At 42.0% G+C, this 19,019-nt stretch overlaps 1 protein-coding gene and 2 long non-coding RNA genes across 8 annotated transcripts in view; 1 reads left to right on the top strand and 2 right to left on the bottom strand.

The window, feature by feature from the left end:
- LOC146507558 (uncharacterized) overlaps positions 1–10,507 on the top strand; it is a 401,529-nt gene extending 391,022 nt beyond the window's left edge. The window contains exon 2 of the long non-coding RNA XR_014876780.1: positions 8,165–10,507. This is a non-coding gene — a long non-coding RNA (uncharacterized LOC146507558). The remainder of the gene's footprint in view (positions 1–8,164) is intronic.
- cdk14 (cyclin dependent kinase 14) overlaps positions 1–19,019 on the bottom strand; it is a 267,760-nt gene that overhangs the window by 88,236 nt on the left and 160,505 nt on the right. For all 6 annotated transcript variants that reach the window (XM_085176729.1, XM_085176730.1, XM_085176731.1 and 3 more), the window contains one exon: positions 14,201–14,294. In XM_085176729.1, coding sequence (XP_085032855.1) covers positions 14,201–14,294 — 94 coding nt within the window. The remainder of the gene's footprint in view (positions 1–14,200; positions 14,295–19,019) is intronic.
- Positions 1,558–9,251, bottom strand: LOC146507559 (uncharacterized). The gene is made up of 3 exons (XR_014876767.1): positions 9,125–9,251; positions 2,957–8,155; positions 1,558–2,924 (listed from the first exon to the last, which is right to left on the bottom strand). It is a non-coding gene; the product is annotated as an uncharacterized LOC146507559 (long non-coding RNA).

The raw sequence follows: 19,019 nt of genomic DNA, 5'->3' as shown, positions 1-19,019 counted from the left end.
ATTAACAAAGTACCACATATGTCATCAGGTTAAGGGCACTAATTATACAACAATAAAAGGGAATATAAGAACAAAGTTACTAAGAACAGATATAGCTAAAAGATAAAGCACATAAATAAGAAATTGAACCAAATATAAAACAGGGACACTAGATAAAATGGAGTCTGACGCACGGATAGCGATAGGAAGTTTGTTCCACAGATTCGATTATCTATCGCTAGTACCTCCAAATGCATCTACAGCAAGTTTTATTCTACTGCAGCGGACGGCTGCAGTAAAATAACGCTGACCACCAGGTTGGAATGACTAAGGAAAACAAAATTAGCATTTAAAATAAATCAAGAGGACGTGTATTCATTCTCTGGGGACCAGAAACGTCACAAGATGTACAAGCTATCACATGTCTACTGATAACTGCTAACAGCTAGTCTAGAATCAGATACCAATAAAAACGGTGCTGGCATCGCTCAAAGACCCTAGCACCTATACTTAAACAGTGTTGGTCAAGTTACTTGAAAAAAGTAATCAGTAACTAATTACTGATTACTTCCCCAAAAAAGTAATCCCGTTACTTTACTGATTACTTATTTTCAAAAGTAATTAATTACTTAGTTACTTTTTAAAAACACGATTTATAACCTGAATAGGTAATAAAGCGATAGATCTTTCAGCCCAATTCTACTTTTTCTACATAATCATCATACAAAATGTAATCAAATGGAAAAGTCTCTTTTTAAAACTTGTTTTATTAGTTTTAATCTTTTAACTTTATGCATCAAGCAAACATTTAATTATCTGCAACATTCTCTGACTGGAAGAAATTTGTTTAACATTTAAACCTATTTTCTGCACATTCCAGCACATATATATATATATATATACATATATATATATATATATATACATATATATATATATATATACATATATATATATATATATATATATATATATATATATATATAGTGTTTACACTCACTCTTTCAGATGCAAGTAAAACACAGCAGAAAATAAATAAAGTCAAAGACTAGCGGTCCTGTTGCTCTACTTTCACCTGTAAAGCAGGAGTGGGGTAGGCGGAGGTTTACCCTGGTGCAGAGTGTGCAGCGGTCAGTGGCAGGATACGGCAGTTTCTCTGTGAGTTTCCCATTACGTCGTAGCTACTCGGTGCTTGTTTGGAAGTTTAGGGGTTTTTTCGCTGTAAAAAGAAGTTTTCTTCCCACGCACAACGGACACTAATGTTTTTGTCACTTTTTATGGAATCAAACTCAAAGTAAGGTCAGTACTTCCACGCTTTAAACGCTGCACGCTCATACTCTCTCTGCACTCGATATATGATCCATTGTTGATCTGCACACAGCTGTTGTCACGAACGTCGCACACGCTTACGTCACTGTCATGAGACATTCTGGCAAGAAAATCACGGTTTTAGTAACGCAGTAACGCAGCGTTCCTACGGGAAAGTAACGGTAATCTAATTACTGTTTTTGCAATAGTAATCCCTTACTTTACTCGTTCCTTGAAAAAAGTAATCGGATTACAGTAACGCATTACTGCCCATCTCTGTACTTAAAAGAAACAATCAAGCCCTGGGTTTTCATCTCTTGTAGTTCTTTATTATTTAATATTGGCAAGCCACGTTTGTACAAGCTCTGTTGAGATGACAATAAAAGGATGGGCAGAGTTTAATAAGAACCGAACAACAGTTTAGATTTAGGGTACATCCCCTGTATTAGAGGGAAACCGTCACCGTGTTGTGGAGGTGGCATTTATGGCTTTACGCCGAGCAGAGGATATTAATGAAACAGTCTGATAAGCAACATGTAAACATCTTAATTGCAGCAATGCATCACTCTGATTAATGTCCATAATCAGATTATTATGATCACGTAAACGTAGCCGGTGTATTTCAGTAAATAGCGAGTCTTACGCACAAACATAAGCTATCATGTTAGCCGTGGCTGTCTGAGGGCATATTTCACCAGAAACAGCAGCTGTTTCACTCACACTAATGGAAGGAGGCGCATTGGTGTCTTCTGAGAAGCAACACACAAACATTTACCTCTGCCTGACAGCCTATTTCCTACAGATAGACCTGTCCATATTCATATAGATCTTCCAGCGGACGCAATCTTTTATGGCCTGACAGCTAGTTAACCAGCTCCACTGCGCCTCTGCCTCGTCTACCTCAATTTTAATTCACTCTGTGTGTGTGTGAGACAGCGGTATAGAGAGAGAAAGTCATGCTAATACCTAAAGACAAACACAGACTGCCTGACCACAGTTATTCCAACACTAAAGATAGCAGCATGCATCTGAAACAAGCACTTTGGATAAATGAAAGTGTGCGTTTCCGCCTCGCTAAGCCCGACGTGCACAGAGAGCTGTAGGAACGGTGACAAGCAGCGGATCCGCATAGCCTTAATGCTGTCAGAGATAATAACGCTGCGGGGGTGTGGTATTAGAGGGAAATCAGCCCGTGACAAAAATATGGGTTAGAAAAAAATACACACAGAAAAGCTATTTTGGGGTTTATTAATAAATCCTTCAGTCACGGGAGGCTCATTACTATTTGGTTATCAGCGAGCACGAGAGGTAACGAAGGAAAGGGTCGCTGTTAGCCGTGCCGCCTGTGCCGCCTGGCAGTGACTAATTCTTCCTGTATATCTAACAGCGTTTGAGAAACACTCCCTTAATCAAAGAACAGGATTTCTAAAAGAAGGTCAAGATCTACAGTGAAAGACAACCGCTAATTTGTAGCTCACGCCTCCGTGCTCGTGACAGGACTTAAATCACCAAATGGCACATGCATTATTAAGATCAGCCGACTACACCTGAACTTTTCCACACACTTCCTGATGGAGGTGTGTGGACGGATGGAAAAGTCTTTAACCTTCCAGCCAGACGGAAAGATGCGCTCCATGCTGCACACTCTACTCAGGCAGCACGCTCATACGAACCAGAGAAACTCCAGTAGTAGGAATATGTGCGAAGCACGCCGTTTCCTGTTGGGCGCCAAACGAGAGATTCAGACACGATCTACTCGACTCTTCTGAGATTCTCTCGAGTGTGAGAAAAAAGTGGCTGTTAATGATGCATTTTAAACATTTGGGTAATTATCACGAGTGGGCTTTTATGTTACTGCAGCACATATCAGGACTACTTTTAACATCCGCTGGCTCATCAGTGAACCACTGAAGGGCAGGACTGTAGGCAGGGATTAGACTGGGATTTGGCAGGTGGAGGATTGGGTGTAGCGGTGCAGCGTCAGGAGAAGAATTACTGAGAAATAAGTCTTATAGTAATTTGTTTTGTGAGTTCCAGTAGATATTTTTACTTAAGTACAGGCTGTTCCACTGCCCTGCTATAGACCGCTCTGCTCAGATTTAGACACATTAATTCAACTCTATGACTGATTTCCACCCTGGACAACATGATGCTGATATAAAAGATATTTCCTGAATTAGTATCATCACCTTCTCCATGCTGTGTCTGACATCAACATGTTTTTTCCTGAATTTACCTGCCACATAAAAATGCAAATATGCTCCTGTTCTGTACGGCTCGGCCCAAGAACTGCAACTCTACACCTGCACTTTGAATGCATCACAAGAATGACGAGGAAAATGTTAAAGGTGTACTCATGTGACTCACTCCAAATGTATGCATTAACCTGCCTATCAGATTCTGCGACCCGGCTTATCCGGGGCTGGGTCGCAGAGCAGCAGCCTAAGCAGAGAAGCCCAGACCTCCCTCTCCCCAGCCACCTCCTCCAGCTTATCTGGGGAACACCAAGGCGTTCCCAGGCCAGCCGAGAGATATAATCTCTCCAGCGCGTCCTGGCTCTGCCCCGGGGCCTCCTCCCGGTGGGACATGCCAGGAAAACCGCGCCCAGGAGGCGCCCAGGAGGCATCCTTATCAGATATCTGAACCACCTCAACTGGCTCCCTTCAATGTGGAGCAGCAGCGGCTCTACTCTGAGCCCCTCCCGGATGGCCAAACTTCTCACCCTATCTCTAAGGGAGAGGCCAGCCACCCTTCGGAGGAAGCTCATTTCTGCCGCTTGTATCCACGATCTCGTTCTTTCGGTCACTACCCACAGCTCGTGGCCATAGGTGAGGGCAGGGACGTAGATCAATCGGTAAACTGAGAGCTTCGTTTTCACACTCAGCTCTCGTCACCACAACAGAGCGCTGCAGCGTCCGCATCACTGCAGCCGCAGCACCGATCTCCCTTCTCCCGTCACTCGTCCCATCAACTGACTCCTATCAGATTAAATTGCTCATGAAATGAAAGTTACTATGTGCAAAATTTTCATGGCTCGATGTCAGCAGATCAACGTCAAACGAGTTCTGTTTTCTTACCCCTCCCAATCCACACAATGCTAGCTATAGTCAGCCAAGAGAGATAAAAAAATGCAATTTCGACTGTGCCCCATAACGGCCAAAGGTAGCATGTTTCTAATAATATCTGGCCTGGATCCATCCTGGAGCTTTTCCCTGTCTGTGAGCGACTGTCAGTCTCAGCTGCCCAGTGAGAAGCTCACACCTTTACTTACGCTGGAGGAGCCTGTAAAGCTGTGAAAGAGTCCAATGAGTCAGTGAGACAAAGAAGGTCACTCCTCACAGCAAAGCCTGGAATAGACACAATGTCCAGTTCATGCTTTGCCTCCAAAGCGTGAAACGGACATGCATGCAGACGTTGTTGCACTAATCTGCAGTAACAGCAGATTTCTTAATTGCTCAAATTAAATATACTATACTATTAAATCTACTATCGCCCCCTGCTGGTAGTCATTTCTGAATGCAGTAATGCAGTTTCTGCATACAGTACGTGTTTATTTCACGTTTTGGAGAGACAAAGCGTGAAACGGACGTTTAGCTGTGATACTGGTTTGCACTTCTGACTGGTGACAGCGAAGAACTGAGCTGTCAGTAAGCGCTGCTATTTCAGTTGCTGTTAGCCACTGTTAGCCACTGTTAGCTTTTATTAGCTGCTGCTTGCTAGTGGATATAACTTTGCTGGACTTTGAGGTTTATGTGATATTTAATGTTTATTGTTTATTAGAGAAAAAGTGTGATTTTTTTCAACAGCTGAGCCCAACATTAGCTGGGATAATAACCAGCTGTTGTTGTTTAGCCTGATGGGTGTCAGCTGTTTGGAGATGAAAGGGTTGCATGATCAGCTGACAAGAAGCAACTGAGACAATACTGAGAATAAATAAATTATTTTTTTTTAAAACTTGTTTAAAGTATGGAAAATGGAAAATTATCCGTTATTGTTGTTTGTAAATGTTTTTTTTATCTTGTTGACTAGTATTTTTTTATTTTATTTTTTTAAGATTTGCCTTTTCTTAGCCTGTACATACCAGAATTGTTTTGTTTTTGTTTTGACTTGCAATAAATTGTCAGTGTATGATGGGGAAGCGGTGCAGCCTTACGTGACCTTACAGCCATCATTACCTCATCTGAAGTGATGTTTCTTTTTCCTTTAGCATAAGGATGTATGCTAAAGGAAATAAGCATGTTTATGTAAGTTTTCATGTGTTGAGCCCTGACCTCAGTTCAGGAGATGAAGCTTGAGATGAAGACATTTTATTAAGACACTGTCGTCTCTTTCATTTGCATTTTTGTTTCCTTGTTGAAGGGGACCCCTTCTCAGATGAAAAAAACATAGGTCTGTGCAGACATGAATTTAAACGTCCCTCCATGCCATGCAAATGCCTTCAAATTCTCTCTGCCATTGGCATTCTGCATGGCTGGCTAGAGACGGACCACAAATCCCATTAGTCAGAAAGGCGATCTCTTTCCCAACCAATGTTTTCAAATATGGTGGGGAGCATGGCAGCGTCCACGAACCCAAACTACTTGTATGTATTTTTAATAGATTAGTTATACGCTTATGAGAATCAATCATGTGAGCATCACTTTGTTGGAATGGAAAACAAGCTTTTAACATGTGATTAGTGTTGTTGAACGGGGTTTTTAAGCAGCAGGCTTTTCAGAGATAAGTCATTCCCATGCCTAAACATACCCCGAAGCCACTGACGTTGAAAACTACCATAGAACCTCATTCCAGCCAAGTCAAGTCATTCCTGTTATCCATCTTTCCATCTAAAGTCTCTTTTTAGTCTTACTACTTGTGTTCCTTAACCCCAGATTAATACAGTTCAGCCCTCAGCACATTTGGTGAGTGAAAAGCGAGCTCACTGATCTGTCACATTATCAAGGGAAATATTTTTCCTTCTTTAGTGAAATGCAAATCTACTCCATCTACGTTATAAATAATCTGCCTTCTTCTTTAACAACTGTTGGCGAAGTTTAGCTCAAACTCAAAGATCCTAAAGCAACAGCAGCACACATCACTAAACTTTTGCTTTCCCACTCAGAAGCAACGAACCCGCTGATGGTTTGGTTAAGGAGAAACACCCCAGGTCAACCTGTGACATCACGTTGTGTTCGGTGTGCCGACTCCACTCCTGGCAGGGTGCCTCTCAAACAGTGATGGAAGCTGACCTTTCTTCTGCCTGTCTTCAAACAACATGGCCTTTAAGATGCTTCTGACTCCGCATAATTCATTGAGGGCGCCCTTCACATGAGTCTCTGAGGCTGTGCGTGAAACTCTGACCTGTCTGACAGGCCGGCAGCGAACGCAGCTGCAGAGCAGAGCCAGCAGGACGGATGCAAATGTCAATGCTGACTCTGACAGGTGAGCTAATGCTGTGATCCACAAACTGCCTCGCCAAGCCGCACATTTTCATATCCACCTGTCTTTTACCGCCTGCTGACAGTTGAATACACATGAATGCAAAATAGCAAATGTGATTTGGATAAGAAATGGCGAGCACTCTCCAGCCAGTGGAATATATTCGCTTTGCATTTCAGATATTTTAAACAGGATCCAGTTGACAACAGACTGCAATGAATTAATTTAATATCATTGTAAGCACAAATACTTAATTACTGTACTCAAGTAGAATTTGCTGATATCTATACTTTACTTTTTTCTGACAACTTTTTACTTCCTATAATGTAACACAAGTATCTGTACTTTCTACTCCTTACATTGTCAAAACAGGCATTGCACATAAGTTGTGTTCACAGTATAAAACAATAAATATCAATAAACAGCCTGTTTGTGTGTCTGCTAGCAGTCTAGTTGCTGCGTTTCGCAGGGACAGCAAAGAGCGAGCATGAACTTTAGTCAGAGATGGAGAAAGATGGCAGCACAGGAGATGAAGAGGAGGGGTTATAGTTAAAGCTGACGGCTCACTGATGAGCTGAACATCTAAGGACTACAGCCAATATGATCAGAATTATGAATCACATATTGTGTCTGTGTGTGATCAATTATGTATCAGAGACAGTTTAGTGGAGCTCTCAGAACGAAGTGTTGAGTTGTGATTCTTCTCCCCGTGCTGAGCCGCTGACACTGATCTTCAGTTTCCCACCTGCTGACTCGAATCATGTTCAGTGTGGGTGTGGGCGCACATCCACACTCTACAGCGTTATCAAGAAAGTTACGCTAATGTGGATGCTTAGAGCTGGAAAAACATTTCTATTCACACATACTAACATTATTTTATTAAACAGCACACGGTTCTGGTAGAAATGTCCTCAAAAGAGCTACTTGTTACCTTCTTACTTTCAGTACATTTTAGTGTTTTTGTTTGAGTAAAGTAGTTACTCTTTCTTTTAATAGTAATAGAGTATTTTAAACACAAATATCTGTGATTCTACTGAATGTTTGCACTTTGTTTAAATCAACAACAACAACAGATACTTAACCCTTTAAGACCTACCAGAGAACCAAGTCCGCCAGAGCTTATATTATATTTTTACATGTTGTGGAGCCATTTTTGGGAGCATTTCAAGTTGCTATACATCAATACAACCATTACAGCCTAAATTTTAATAATATGATAGATGTCAGCCCCATCTGTGCTGTGTATCACATCGTTTGCACTCTTAAGCAGGACGTGGGACTCTGTCCTCGAGGACAGACAAAGATCTACAGAGAAGAACTGATGAACTTTCTCTCCCTCTCCATTTCTTCAATTACTGCTGTCCCACAGCTTTTAAGGCTCGGTGCTACTGGACAGAACAGCAGGTACACTTTCAGATGACAGTGAACTCCCTGTGAACCACCACCTGTGCTGTTACAGGCAGTGTTGGGAAGGTTACTTTTAAAATGTATTCCATTACAGATTACAGATTACAGAATACAGAATACATGCCCCAAAATGTATTCTGTAACGTATTCTGTTACGTTACTCAATGAGAGTAACGTATTCTGAATACTTTGGATTACTTAATATATTATCATGCTGTTTACAACTACATGAATGTACTATTGCTGTGATTTATTACTGTTACTGAAGGTCCGCGGCTCCGAACCGTAGTAAAGGGACCTCTGACTAATACGGTGGGTTCTTGTCGGCTCGTAGCTGAAAACTAGCTTTACTTTGTTGTCTGGGTCAACTTTGCTAGCAGAGACAGAGAGAGGCGTTGAAAGGCTGCTCCAACAGAACTTATTGTTTTGGAGGAAAACACGAACACGGTGTACAGTCGAGTCTTAATAGCTTACTTACAACTGGGCTCGTCAGGCTCTCTTCTTGGCTGCAGTGGTTATTATTATATTTACATGCTTCCAGCTCCCGTTTCTGCTCGATGACAGCTCGTACTTTTCCTTTTTCTCCCTCCCTCGCTCACAGACACATAACGTGTATGGCAGTCCATTCTCCCTGCAGCACGGACTACACTGCCCATGATGCTACATTCTTTAGAGCTATACCTGTAGCATTCTGCCTGTTAGCTTAGCACAATAACAACAACAGGCGCTCTCTCACCCAGGAAACACGCAGAGAAAGAGCGTCACCCTGTAACCATGGCAACCGTAACGCTGCCTGGAACAACAGAACGTAGCTGTCAAACAAAACCCAAACAGTCCTGACCCGCCACAATATGAAACAGGGAAGTACCGCCGTGTAATCCATTTATTTCAACAAAGTAACTGTATTCTAAATACCACCTTTTTAAACGGTAACTGTAACGGAATACAGTTACTCATATTTTGTATTTTAAATACGTAACGGCGGTACATGTACTCCGTTACTCCCCAACACTGGTTACAGGTGACCTTTTTACTGGATAGCTCATTTTGGGTTTATCTCAGCAGAAATGTTCCTCTTCTTATGTACACATGCTCACATATATTCAGTTACTTGGTGGATTTCATGATGGTGGCAGAAACTAAAGGAAACAAACAATGACCAGAGTGGAAAGTCTCTGCAGGGAAGCAATGAGCAGCTGCGCCTCATCATCAGCGTGGCCAGCAGCGATCCCACTGTTGGGCCTCTTTGTGTCTGAGAGACGAGCGGGGATCACTGAGCGCCTCTTACAGAAGCCCCACGTATCCCTTCTAGCATAAAAGACAATCAATAAGACGTGTTTTTCTTCATCTCGTTCTTCTGTTTGCGTTTTAAGAAACCCCCCCTGCCTGCAGGGCTTTGTTCACCTTTCCTCATCCCAAATCCCAAATCCATTCGTTCTCAGATGTGCATCTTTAGCCCGGGTAAATCTATTCCATATCTCATCTCAATCATTTTATACATTAATTATTCAGGCCCTTTCAGCCTATGAATATAAATCCATTATGTCTGCCCTGCTACACTCTGCTTCAATTAAGAGACTGGGGATGAAATTATATGGAGGGATCAGCAGATTAAAGGATTCATGAGACTTCACGTCACTTTAAAATATTTATGCCAGCCATCCAACTGATAGATAATCATAGATGTAATTACTTACAGCCTGCTTTATGATTATATGTGCCAAACATCATATAGGACGTCTACGACACAACCATGGTTGTCAATCATTGTCTCATATTGTCTCACTCATGTGACTGAATGCAACTGGAACATGGCACCTATGGAAGAGCCAGCCATAACTATAACATGCTCTCTACAGAGTCTGTCTGCCATGATTGTCTTCCCGCGGACGCCACTGCTGGAACAGCCCGTTCTCACTCCTGAGGCGTAACATCCTGACGATTTGTCACGTCCTGCGGCGTTCCTGAGGAACGTGAAAGGCGACCTTTGGCATTCTTAAGCTACGCGCCGGGTTATGGGTGAAATACAGTAGCACAAATACACTGGCACAAACAAGAGGCCACACATTACTCCAGTTTTGGCTTCTCTTCACTGGTTGCCAGTAAATTTTAGGATTCATTTTAAAATTTTAGTTGTAACTGTTCGAGCTGTGCACGGTGAAGCTCCTCAGTATATCTCTGACCTGTTGAAACCTCACGCTTCATCCCGAGCACTCAGGTCGTCAGGTCAGAGGTTACTGTTGGTCCCACGTGGGGATCGGGCTTCTCGGGGCCCCTCGGCTGTGGAACTCCCTGCCGTTGTCTTTACTCCATTGACTGCTTTAAAAAGCAGCTGAAGACATTTTTATACAAATGAACTTTTAATCATATTTTTTACTGTTTCATATTATTTTATTTGTATTTCTGGTTTTATTGTGAAGCACTTGTGCTAAATAAATCAAGAAGAATAAATAAAGAATAAATAAAATAAAAAATAAATAAATAAAGAATGACGGTCCCGCGGTAAAACACGTTCCAGCCTTGTATTCCAGGCCTAACCATAACCTTATCCCTAACCTTAACCAGCACTTTAATGACGTGAAACAGTGTTTTCCAAAAACATTTGAGGAAAATGAATGAACATGTGTGGATTGATTCCAAACAGTTCTCATGTTTCCTCATTTTTCCAATCTCGTCATGTAGGAACGTGTTGGGCGCCCGGAAGCGTGACGTGTTGACGATTTGTCACCTAGTGTAAAATATGACGCCTTGGGAGTGTGTTGGCTGGAAATATTACATTTACACAAATCTGTTCTCAAACCTGTCAAATGTAGGCAGCAGGACTGCGTCCACATCAGCATCAGCGCTGGTAGATCAACTCCTGCAGCGCGTGCGTTGGGTACTGAGGTCCGGGTGTGAAATTGATGGTTTTCAGGGTTTTTTATCTTTTTTATACATTGTTATTTTTTTAATCTTTTTATCGTTAACTCGCTTTCCCTGCATCTTTCCCGTGTGCTATCCAGCTGGAAGAAGTCCAGTTTAAAATGCACTCTAGCCATAGATGGACACACCTGGTCAGCACTGTGGGTCATGCAAAGTTCTATGACACAATATTTCAGTATTACTGTAACTTTAAACCAGTACTCAGTGTTTAACCCTTTAAGACCTACCATAGAACCAAGTCCGCCAGAGCTTATATTATATGTTTACATGCTGTGGAGCCATTTTTGGGAGCATTTCAATTTGCTATACATCAATACAACCATTACAGCCTAAATTTTAATAATATGTCTGCATTAAGTGCATAGTAATTACATAAATTGCAAAAAAGTGCAATAAACTACAAAAAAATTGAAAATCGTTTTTGATTTTTAACATATATTTCTAGTTAGAGAAATTTAAGAGGCTTATCCCTCAAAACTGTAAATACAAAAAAGTTGCACAAAATAGTTTCCCACCACAGGAAATTTATTGTGAGTGTTTTCATAGTTTTATTATTGAAATACACCAATTTTTATACACTGCAGGAAAAACAAAAATAAATATTATAGTGCAAATTTGCAAAAAAGCAGCATATGCATCAAAATAAACTATTTCCAGCAGTGCAATATGAGTCCTAAGCATCCCAGAAACCACACAGAAAGTCATAAAGTCAAAGATAACTTTTAAAAACACCAGTATAGGCTCATGAGGCCCTGATGGTAAAAAACGACATTTCCGCGAAAATGACGTCACTTCCGGTTTCGGGCAGGTCATGGCGGACATGCAAAAGTTTGTGCTGATGGACGTAGGAAGTGTTACAAACAGCTGATCGGATCAGCAAAGCGTGTTTCTGGAATATTATGTTTTTGTTGCTGCAAGTGCTTTTTATGCAGTTTTTGCAAAGCTATATGTGGAAGGAAACTGTGACCGAGGACAAGCTGATGGCATAAGATGTAAGTACAACTCCTCCGGTTTCATATGCAAAAAAGATTATTGCGCTAGCTCACGTGGTTGCAGTGCTACCGGGATTTAAAAATAGTTACGCTAAACGGAGCGTGCTGCTCTGACCGACTTTAAAGGGTTAAAAAGCAAAGAATGGTCCATTTATTCATGCAATTAGTTAATCATGGTGTGAAAATGCTTGCAGATACAGGCTACTTATTGCCAGTAACAGAACTGTGACGCTACAGTGGGCACAGACTTGCCACTACCAAATGAAAGGTGTAGTTTGGTCTGATGAGTCTACATTTCTGCTGAAGCAGCAGATGGTAGACTCACAATTTGGCGCCAAAAGCATGAATCCAAGAGGCCAACGTGTCTTGTGTCAACAGTCCAAGCCTCTCCTGGCGGTGTAATGGTGTGGGAAATGTTTGCTTGGCACACGGGTGGGCCATTAATAGCAGAAACCAAGGTGTGAGCAACACTATGGACTGTGTGTGGCTGTCTGTGGACGTGGTTTAGCATCTTTTAATGCTGCCTTTCAGCAGGAAACACATCGTGTCACAAAGCAAAAGTTTTGTCTCCTCTGTCACCAGATCTGGACCCAGCAGAGCGCCTCTGACATGCACTAGAATAAGAGAGCACTAGCATGACTGTGGCTCTACAGGAACAATGTAATCACATCAACATGAAGCAGAATCTGAAAAGAAGACGCCAAAATTTTCTAAATGTGAGGGTCTGTTGACACAGGGCTGCATGGTCTGTTAAGGCTACTGCAACTACAGCAGCATGTATGATACTGGAGACCTGACAGACTGTTCACTTTCAGCCATGCATGTGTGTGTTGTCACTTTGTATACACAGATTAACACAGTTTGTCTGAATAAGTGTAACGACGGAGAAAGAAAAGGACAGAAGCACGCCGTTTCTGTGGCCACAGCTCTGCTCATTCATGTTGGTCAGAAGCTGTTTCCTGTCCTGCTCCCAGGCTCAGTAATCCTCAGTTTATAATAAACTGCAGTGAAAGGCCGAGCATTTTGATTCCTTTTTAGACCTCGGAGGTCCAAGCATGTACGTCACAGATGATCATTCCTTTACTATTAGTGAATTTCACAAATTCGGCATCTCACCCTTGGAAACAAAGGGATTCATTCCTAGATTTTTAGATTATTGTTAATAATGTGATAATGTTTGGTACAAAAAAAGAGATTCTTAGAACCCAAGAATCTGTCACTAACACAGCTGAGGACCCTCAAATCAACTTAAATGGACAAAACATACGTAGCAACTTTCCTTTCTATAACACTGTCACGGCTAGACGGTCCTCACCGGTGTGTTTGTGTGTGCTTTGTGGTGATCTCCTCTCCATCCTGTGCATGTGTGTTTGTATGCGGGAACGTGTACTTCCGGAAGCCGTGGCACGGAGCGGCAGCGGACCCGGGGGGGAGTATCCTGAGCTGGAATCGTCGCACCTTTGCCGGTTACTACTAATCCGAAGCGGACCTATTTAACGGTCGAGTCGCAACCAACGCTGGAACGTTGAGCTAAACCGGGTAGCGTAGTCGCGATTAGCATACCTAGTTTGTGAAGGAGAGAGAACGTTTTCGTTACTGTGTGTTTTTCTCATCGGCCTCCAGGATCCAGGGATCGGAGGAGGAGCGCGCACAAGGAGTTGTTCTGGATTGTCACTGCACTGTCACCACGGGGAGAAGCCACCGTATCACTGCGCTGCCCTTTTGGATTACAGACTCGAACTGTTGACTTATTTTTTCACTGTGAATAAATTCACTGTCACTCTGCAAGGAGTCTCGCACCCGAGTCCTTTAACCCAATTCACCATGACACACATCAGTCCTTTAGTCCAAAAATGAACCTTTCAGCAGCGCGTACACCAACATGTATACAGGGGGAAAGACACCAAAGCCCCATCTAGCTTATCAAGCATGGTGAAGGAGTCATTGTTTGGGGTCACTTTGCTAACTCAGGCTTACAGTTATTGAGTAACCAACTAGTTCACTCAGGAGTTCATACAAAATAATAATAATTTATTATACATGTTCAGGGCTATGATCCATGCAGTGACTGCAAAAGAAGTGCATCCACAGTAGATCGGATGAAAATCAAAGAATGGTCGTGTCACGGTTCTGACCGTAACCCTGAGCTGCAGTAGCCTTCAGCAGTCACTCACCAGGAATATCCTCTCCAGCTGGTCTTGGATGTCCTTCATCCCAGGAAATGCAGCCACTCCTTGGATCATCTCGATGAAAATGCAGCCCACTCCCCTGGAGGAGAAAATAACACTAATTATAAATCCTGTATTTCTTCTCAATGTGTCTTTAAGCCTTTCACAGGTGGCGCCTAAAATAAAAACACATTGGAATAAAGCATCGTTGGAAAATGTTGTATGTGACCGGTTCGTCCTTTGTTCACGTCTAATTACAGTCTGCAAAACACCAACTGTTTAATCACCCCAACAAGCCTCAACGTGAAAGTCATTCTGAGGCTGTATTGATTTCTTTTCTTCCAGAGGGCTGTTAGACTGTGAATGTAGGTTGGAAATCTTAAAATATCAAGACCACTTCAGTATGGAGGGAGAACGGCCGAGGTGTGTGTGTGTGTGTGTGTGCTGTCGATGCTCGTTTGTCAAAGAGCTATTTTTCTGACAGATTCGCTTCGTGGCTCAGTGAACACTCCTTCTCAATGCAAGGAGAGAGAGAGAGAGATTACCTGGAATTCATCCCTCAAAAACTTCTCCATTGCTTCCATTTTACGGAATGAAAATGCTTCATCTCCATGACAGAGCTATAACCTCAGCATCCAGTATTTCTGCTGGAGCGTGGAGAACTATTCTGCTGCCTGAGGTGCATGTGTGATACGGGCAAAGGTCAGCTTGAAGAAAAAAGAGTAACACAAAACAATTTTTGTCTGTGCAGCTATACCTTCCTCTCGGTTTGATTCATTCCTGTCATTTTGTCTGAAATTGGATGATGTTGTCAACAAAGGCCTGACAGGTTATTAGCTCTAAAGTTCTGGGAAAGTTACTGACCCTCCAGCTAGAAATGATGTCTCCATTCTTCACACAGGTAACAGGAAATAGGCTGCTAAGGAAAATGTGATTCGATCACGTTTGTATAGGTACAAAAATGCTAATAACGAATGCATACAAGTCAAGAACAACAACACTGAGCCCTGTGGACCTTCATCAGGATATACATAAAACCTTTTGTGACAATATCAGCTTTGTGCACATTGCTAAATAATGCCCACTATTAGAAACTGAAGCCCACTCTTACCAGCTCTCAATGTAAACCTGCATAATGTTTCCTTTAGTCTTCTAAATCAGGTTTGTGTCTGTCACGCCATCAGGAGTTTGTAATATTTTTCACCCTGGAGCTGGAAGACCAGTAATGTATTTCTCGACCATAAGGTGCACCAGATTATAAGGCGCATTAAGGTAAACAAAACAGTCAGATAAGTCAAACTTTACTCAACTCATTCTTCTTGCTTCCTCCACCATTGATTCATTAATGTTGAATCCTCTGGCAGCTGATCTATTCCCATGTTCTGGACCTGAAAACAGGCTTTGATCTTTGGTTTCATTCAATAATTACTGGAGGTTTGAACTTTGAGAGTTTAAACAAGAGAGAAAAGTGTGAAAATGTTCATTCCTGTCTGAGAAAAGTGTAGAAAGTGTGTAGTGAGGGGTTTTACAGCCTTAAAACATCTATAATAATTGTAAAAAAAATAAATTTCACCTATCACGGGTTATTTTTAAAACGATGCAATAAATGAGGTAACACTGTATAACATGTTCCTGGAAAAATTCAAACGTACAGCTCTGCTATCACTTCCAACATAAATGAAGACAGAAAACTAAACAGCAGTGACGTTTGTAGGGTTAATGAAGTTGGGCTAGCTGGTATATAATGTTGTGCTACATGATTGCTAGCGACACAGCTATGTTAGCATAGCATAAACAGTGAAGCTGTGGATGGATTATCTCAGTTGTTCTCCTGAATGAAGTTTGGTCCGTTTACAGCATCCTGTCATGCGACTGCATTTGTCTCTAATCATCAGGGACCTGTTAACTTTTATCGAGTGGAAAAAAGTTAGCATTCATCCTGCAGCTTCACTGTTTATGTTATGCTAACATAGCTGTGTCACTAGCGATCACGTAGCACATCATTATAAAGCAGCTAGCCCAACTTCAGTAACCCTACAAACGTCACTGCTGTTTAGTTTTCTGTCTTCATTTATGTTGGAAGTGATAGCAGAGCTGTACGAATTTTTTCAGAAGTCTCACTAGTACAAGTACACACTAGCTGTGTCCCAAAACGTCGGCTGCATCCTCCGGAGGCCGCATTTGAAGGCCGATTACGTCACAGCCAGGCGACAAAGGCTGTCCCAATGCCTCGATTCCTTCAAATGCGGCCGACAAATGCGTCCTTCATTTCCCCGAATTTGAAGGATGGGTCGGGGGTGTCCTTCGTGGCCCACCATATCCCAGAATTCATAGCGCGGCCCAGCCAAATCCAGTTTCCAACAATGGTGGCCTCTACTAAGTTTTAATATTATTCTTATTAATCTTTCTGGGCCACAAAATAAACTTTTAACATATTTTCAGGCGAGAAAGTAGCTGTGAAAACATCAAATATCTGCTTGGTTATCAAGACATCGCATATTTATGGATATAAATAAAATTGAATTGAATTGAATTGAATTGAATTGAATATTTGCAAAAGTGCGGCAACGTTTCGGAGACGTCTGTTATCCACCAGCTCGATAGCAAGCCAGGGGGTTCAACAGTCACTTGACCCGGCGAGAGCAGCAGACTCCCGGCTTCATCGTTTTCAGACCCCCACTGTCTTTCGCTACTCAGGTTAAACTTGATATACAAGTCACTCGGATAACTTAAAAATGTAATTGTTTGGCTTTTTTCTGTGTTTTATTTGTTCCGGAGTAAATCGGTTTGGCTGAGACCAAAGTTATTAGATTATTAGATTAAATAAAACTTTATTAATCCATCGGGTGGGTTCCTCCTTTGTTTTCACACAGCTGAATAAACGTTAAACAGAAAACTGATTAAACAGAAGTGTGAGACGGTCGAGAATTTACGCCAGTGTCCTGTTATATTTTAGACAGCAAGGAGCAGACGGACGAGTTTATTAAACTCCACCGAGACAGCGGTGACGCAAATCTGAAGGCTAGACCATTTCACAGCCTCGCACTTCCGGCCTTCTCGGTCTTTATAGACTGCGAAGGCTGAGTCCTCCGAAGGATGCGGCCTACGTTTTGGGACACAGCTTAGATCATGCTTCGGTGGAAACTAGCGAGCTAACTTCCTGCTAACTTCCTGCTAACTTCCTGCTAACTTCTAACTCCGTTAAATTTAATAGATTCTGTTTTCATGCATGTCTGGATGTTAAACTTAATTGTTACACCTGGTAAAGCAGCAACGCTGATCATTTTATTAAAGATGAAAGAATTTAGACAGTTTTTACCTCTCAGTGATGCCACAGTGTTCGTTTGACTTTGGGACCTGAGCCGACGGAGTTTTGGACCCAGATTACTCCGCGAGGCTCCTGACTACAGCAGCCGTAATGCTCTGACAATCAAGCAAGCGCTGCGGCTTCATAGCTTACTAAAGTCGTACCCAAACATTTGTGACAGATTTCTGAGCGCCGTGTAGCACATAAAATCAGTTCGAGGTCAGTAAGCACAACCAGATTTCATACATTAGGTGCACTGTCGATTTTTGAGAAGATTAAAGGATTTTAAGTGTGCTTATAGTGTGGAAAATACGGTACAGTCATTTCCTTTCACAGTTAGTTTTTTATGTAGAACAAGTGGTGCAGGCATGCAGCTGACTCTTTATACAAAGTGTAACACTGCCTTTATGCTATAAATATCTACATAAGGTAAGATACACTTTTATTAGTCCCACAGGTGGGAAATGTGCTGGTCACAGCAGAAAGTGGACAGTGCAAAGATGAAGAAAAATACATACATGCATTTACACGTATGTGTATGTCGAAACACGGCGCCTCCCTCTTCTTGATTCTGTTTCTGCATTTATTTTCGTGTGACTATGAGTCTGCAGTCTGGTGTTTTATCACTGCTGTTACTGTAATCAGACAGTGTTAGAGGTGCTGTGACTGGAGCTGCAGTTAAATCACTGGAGTGGACTGAGCCCTTTGAGTTATAGTACACAGTAAATTAGCCTCAGTAAATATTGGGCTCTTTATTCAAAGACAGTAAATCAACAGATATGCCTGAGAGGTGATTCATGATGTGACGGGAAAGCAGACGAACAAATACGTCAAGCGTCGCACTGCAAGACACATTTCCACAGCCTGGGTTTTGGGTTGGATGGACTTCATTGATCCTGAGGTAGAATTTCATTTGTAAGCAGTTTGACTCGAGTACATACATGACAAACATCAGCTGGTTTAGATTTAAAACAGCTAGGCTTGTGTAATATACTTCAATATTCTATAGTACACACTCACACTCATATATATTAGCTATGTCACTAAATATGAATTAGAACAAATCATCATCTTTAACTGCAATGGTTCTGGTATGATATATATATAATGATATAAAGGGGGCGCCCTCAGAGGGAAATGAATAACCGTGACTGAGCTCGTTCAATTCGGCCCTCGCCTGTTTGTTAAATGGACATTTTCAGGAGTAACCTGTCATTGGTAAATGCCCATAACCTTGAAGAACTGTCTCTGGCTGACCAGTTTTCATATGCAGTCAGTGTTGACATCAAAATTATTATTTTTTTCCTCCACCATCATGTGCAAGTCCTTCAAATGGCCCGTGGGCACAGCTATTTCTTTGATTAAAGTAGGCGCTGTTATAGGAGAGTTTCAGTAAAAGTGAAAAGAAATCTTCTTGTCACAGAGTCAATGAGGTACAAGTCCTCGCACAGTCTCCTCCTTCAGGCCCACCTCACGGCCCTGAAGGAGGCCCACAGCCACCTGGTGAGATGCAAACCT

Source organism: Neolamprologus multifasciatus, chromosome 11, assembly GCF_963576455.1.
Source record: "Neolamprologus multifasciatus chromosome 11, fNeoMul1.2, whole genome shotgun sequence".
Taxonomy (NCBI): domain Eukaryota; kingdom Metazoa; phylum Chordata; class Actinopteri; order Cichliformes; family Cichlidae; genus Neolamprologus; species Neolamprologus multifasciatus.
This window is presented reverse-complemented; position numbering and strand designations above follow the sequence as displayed.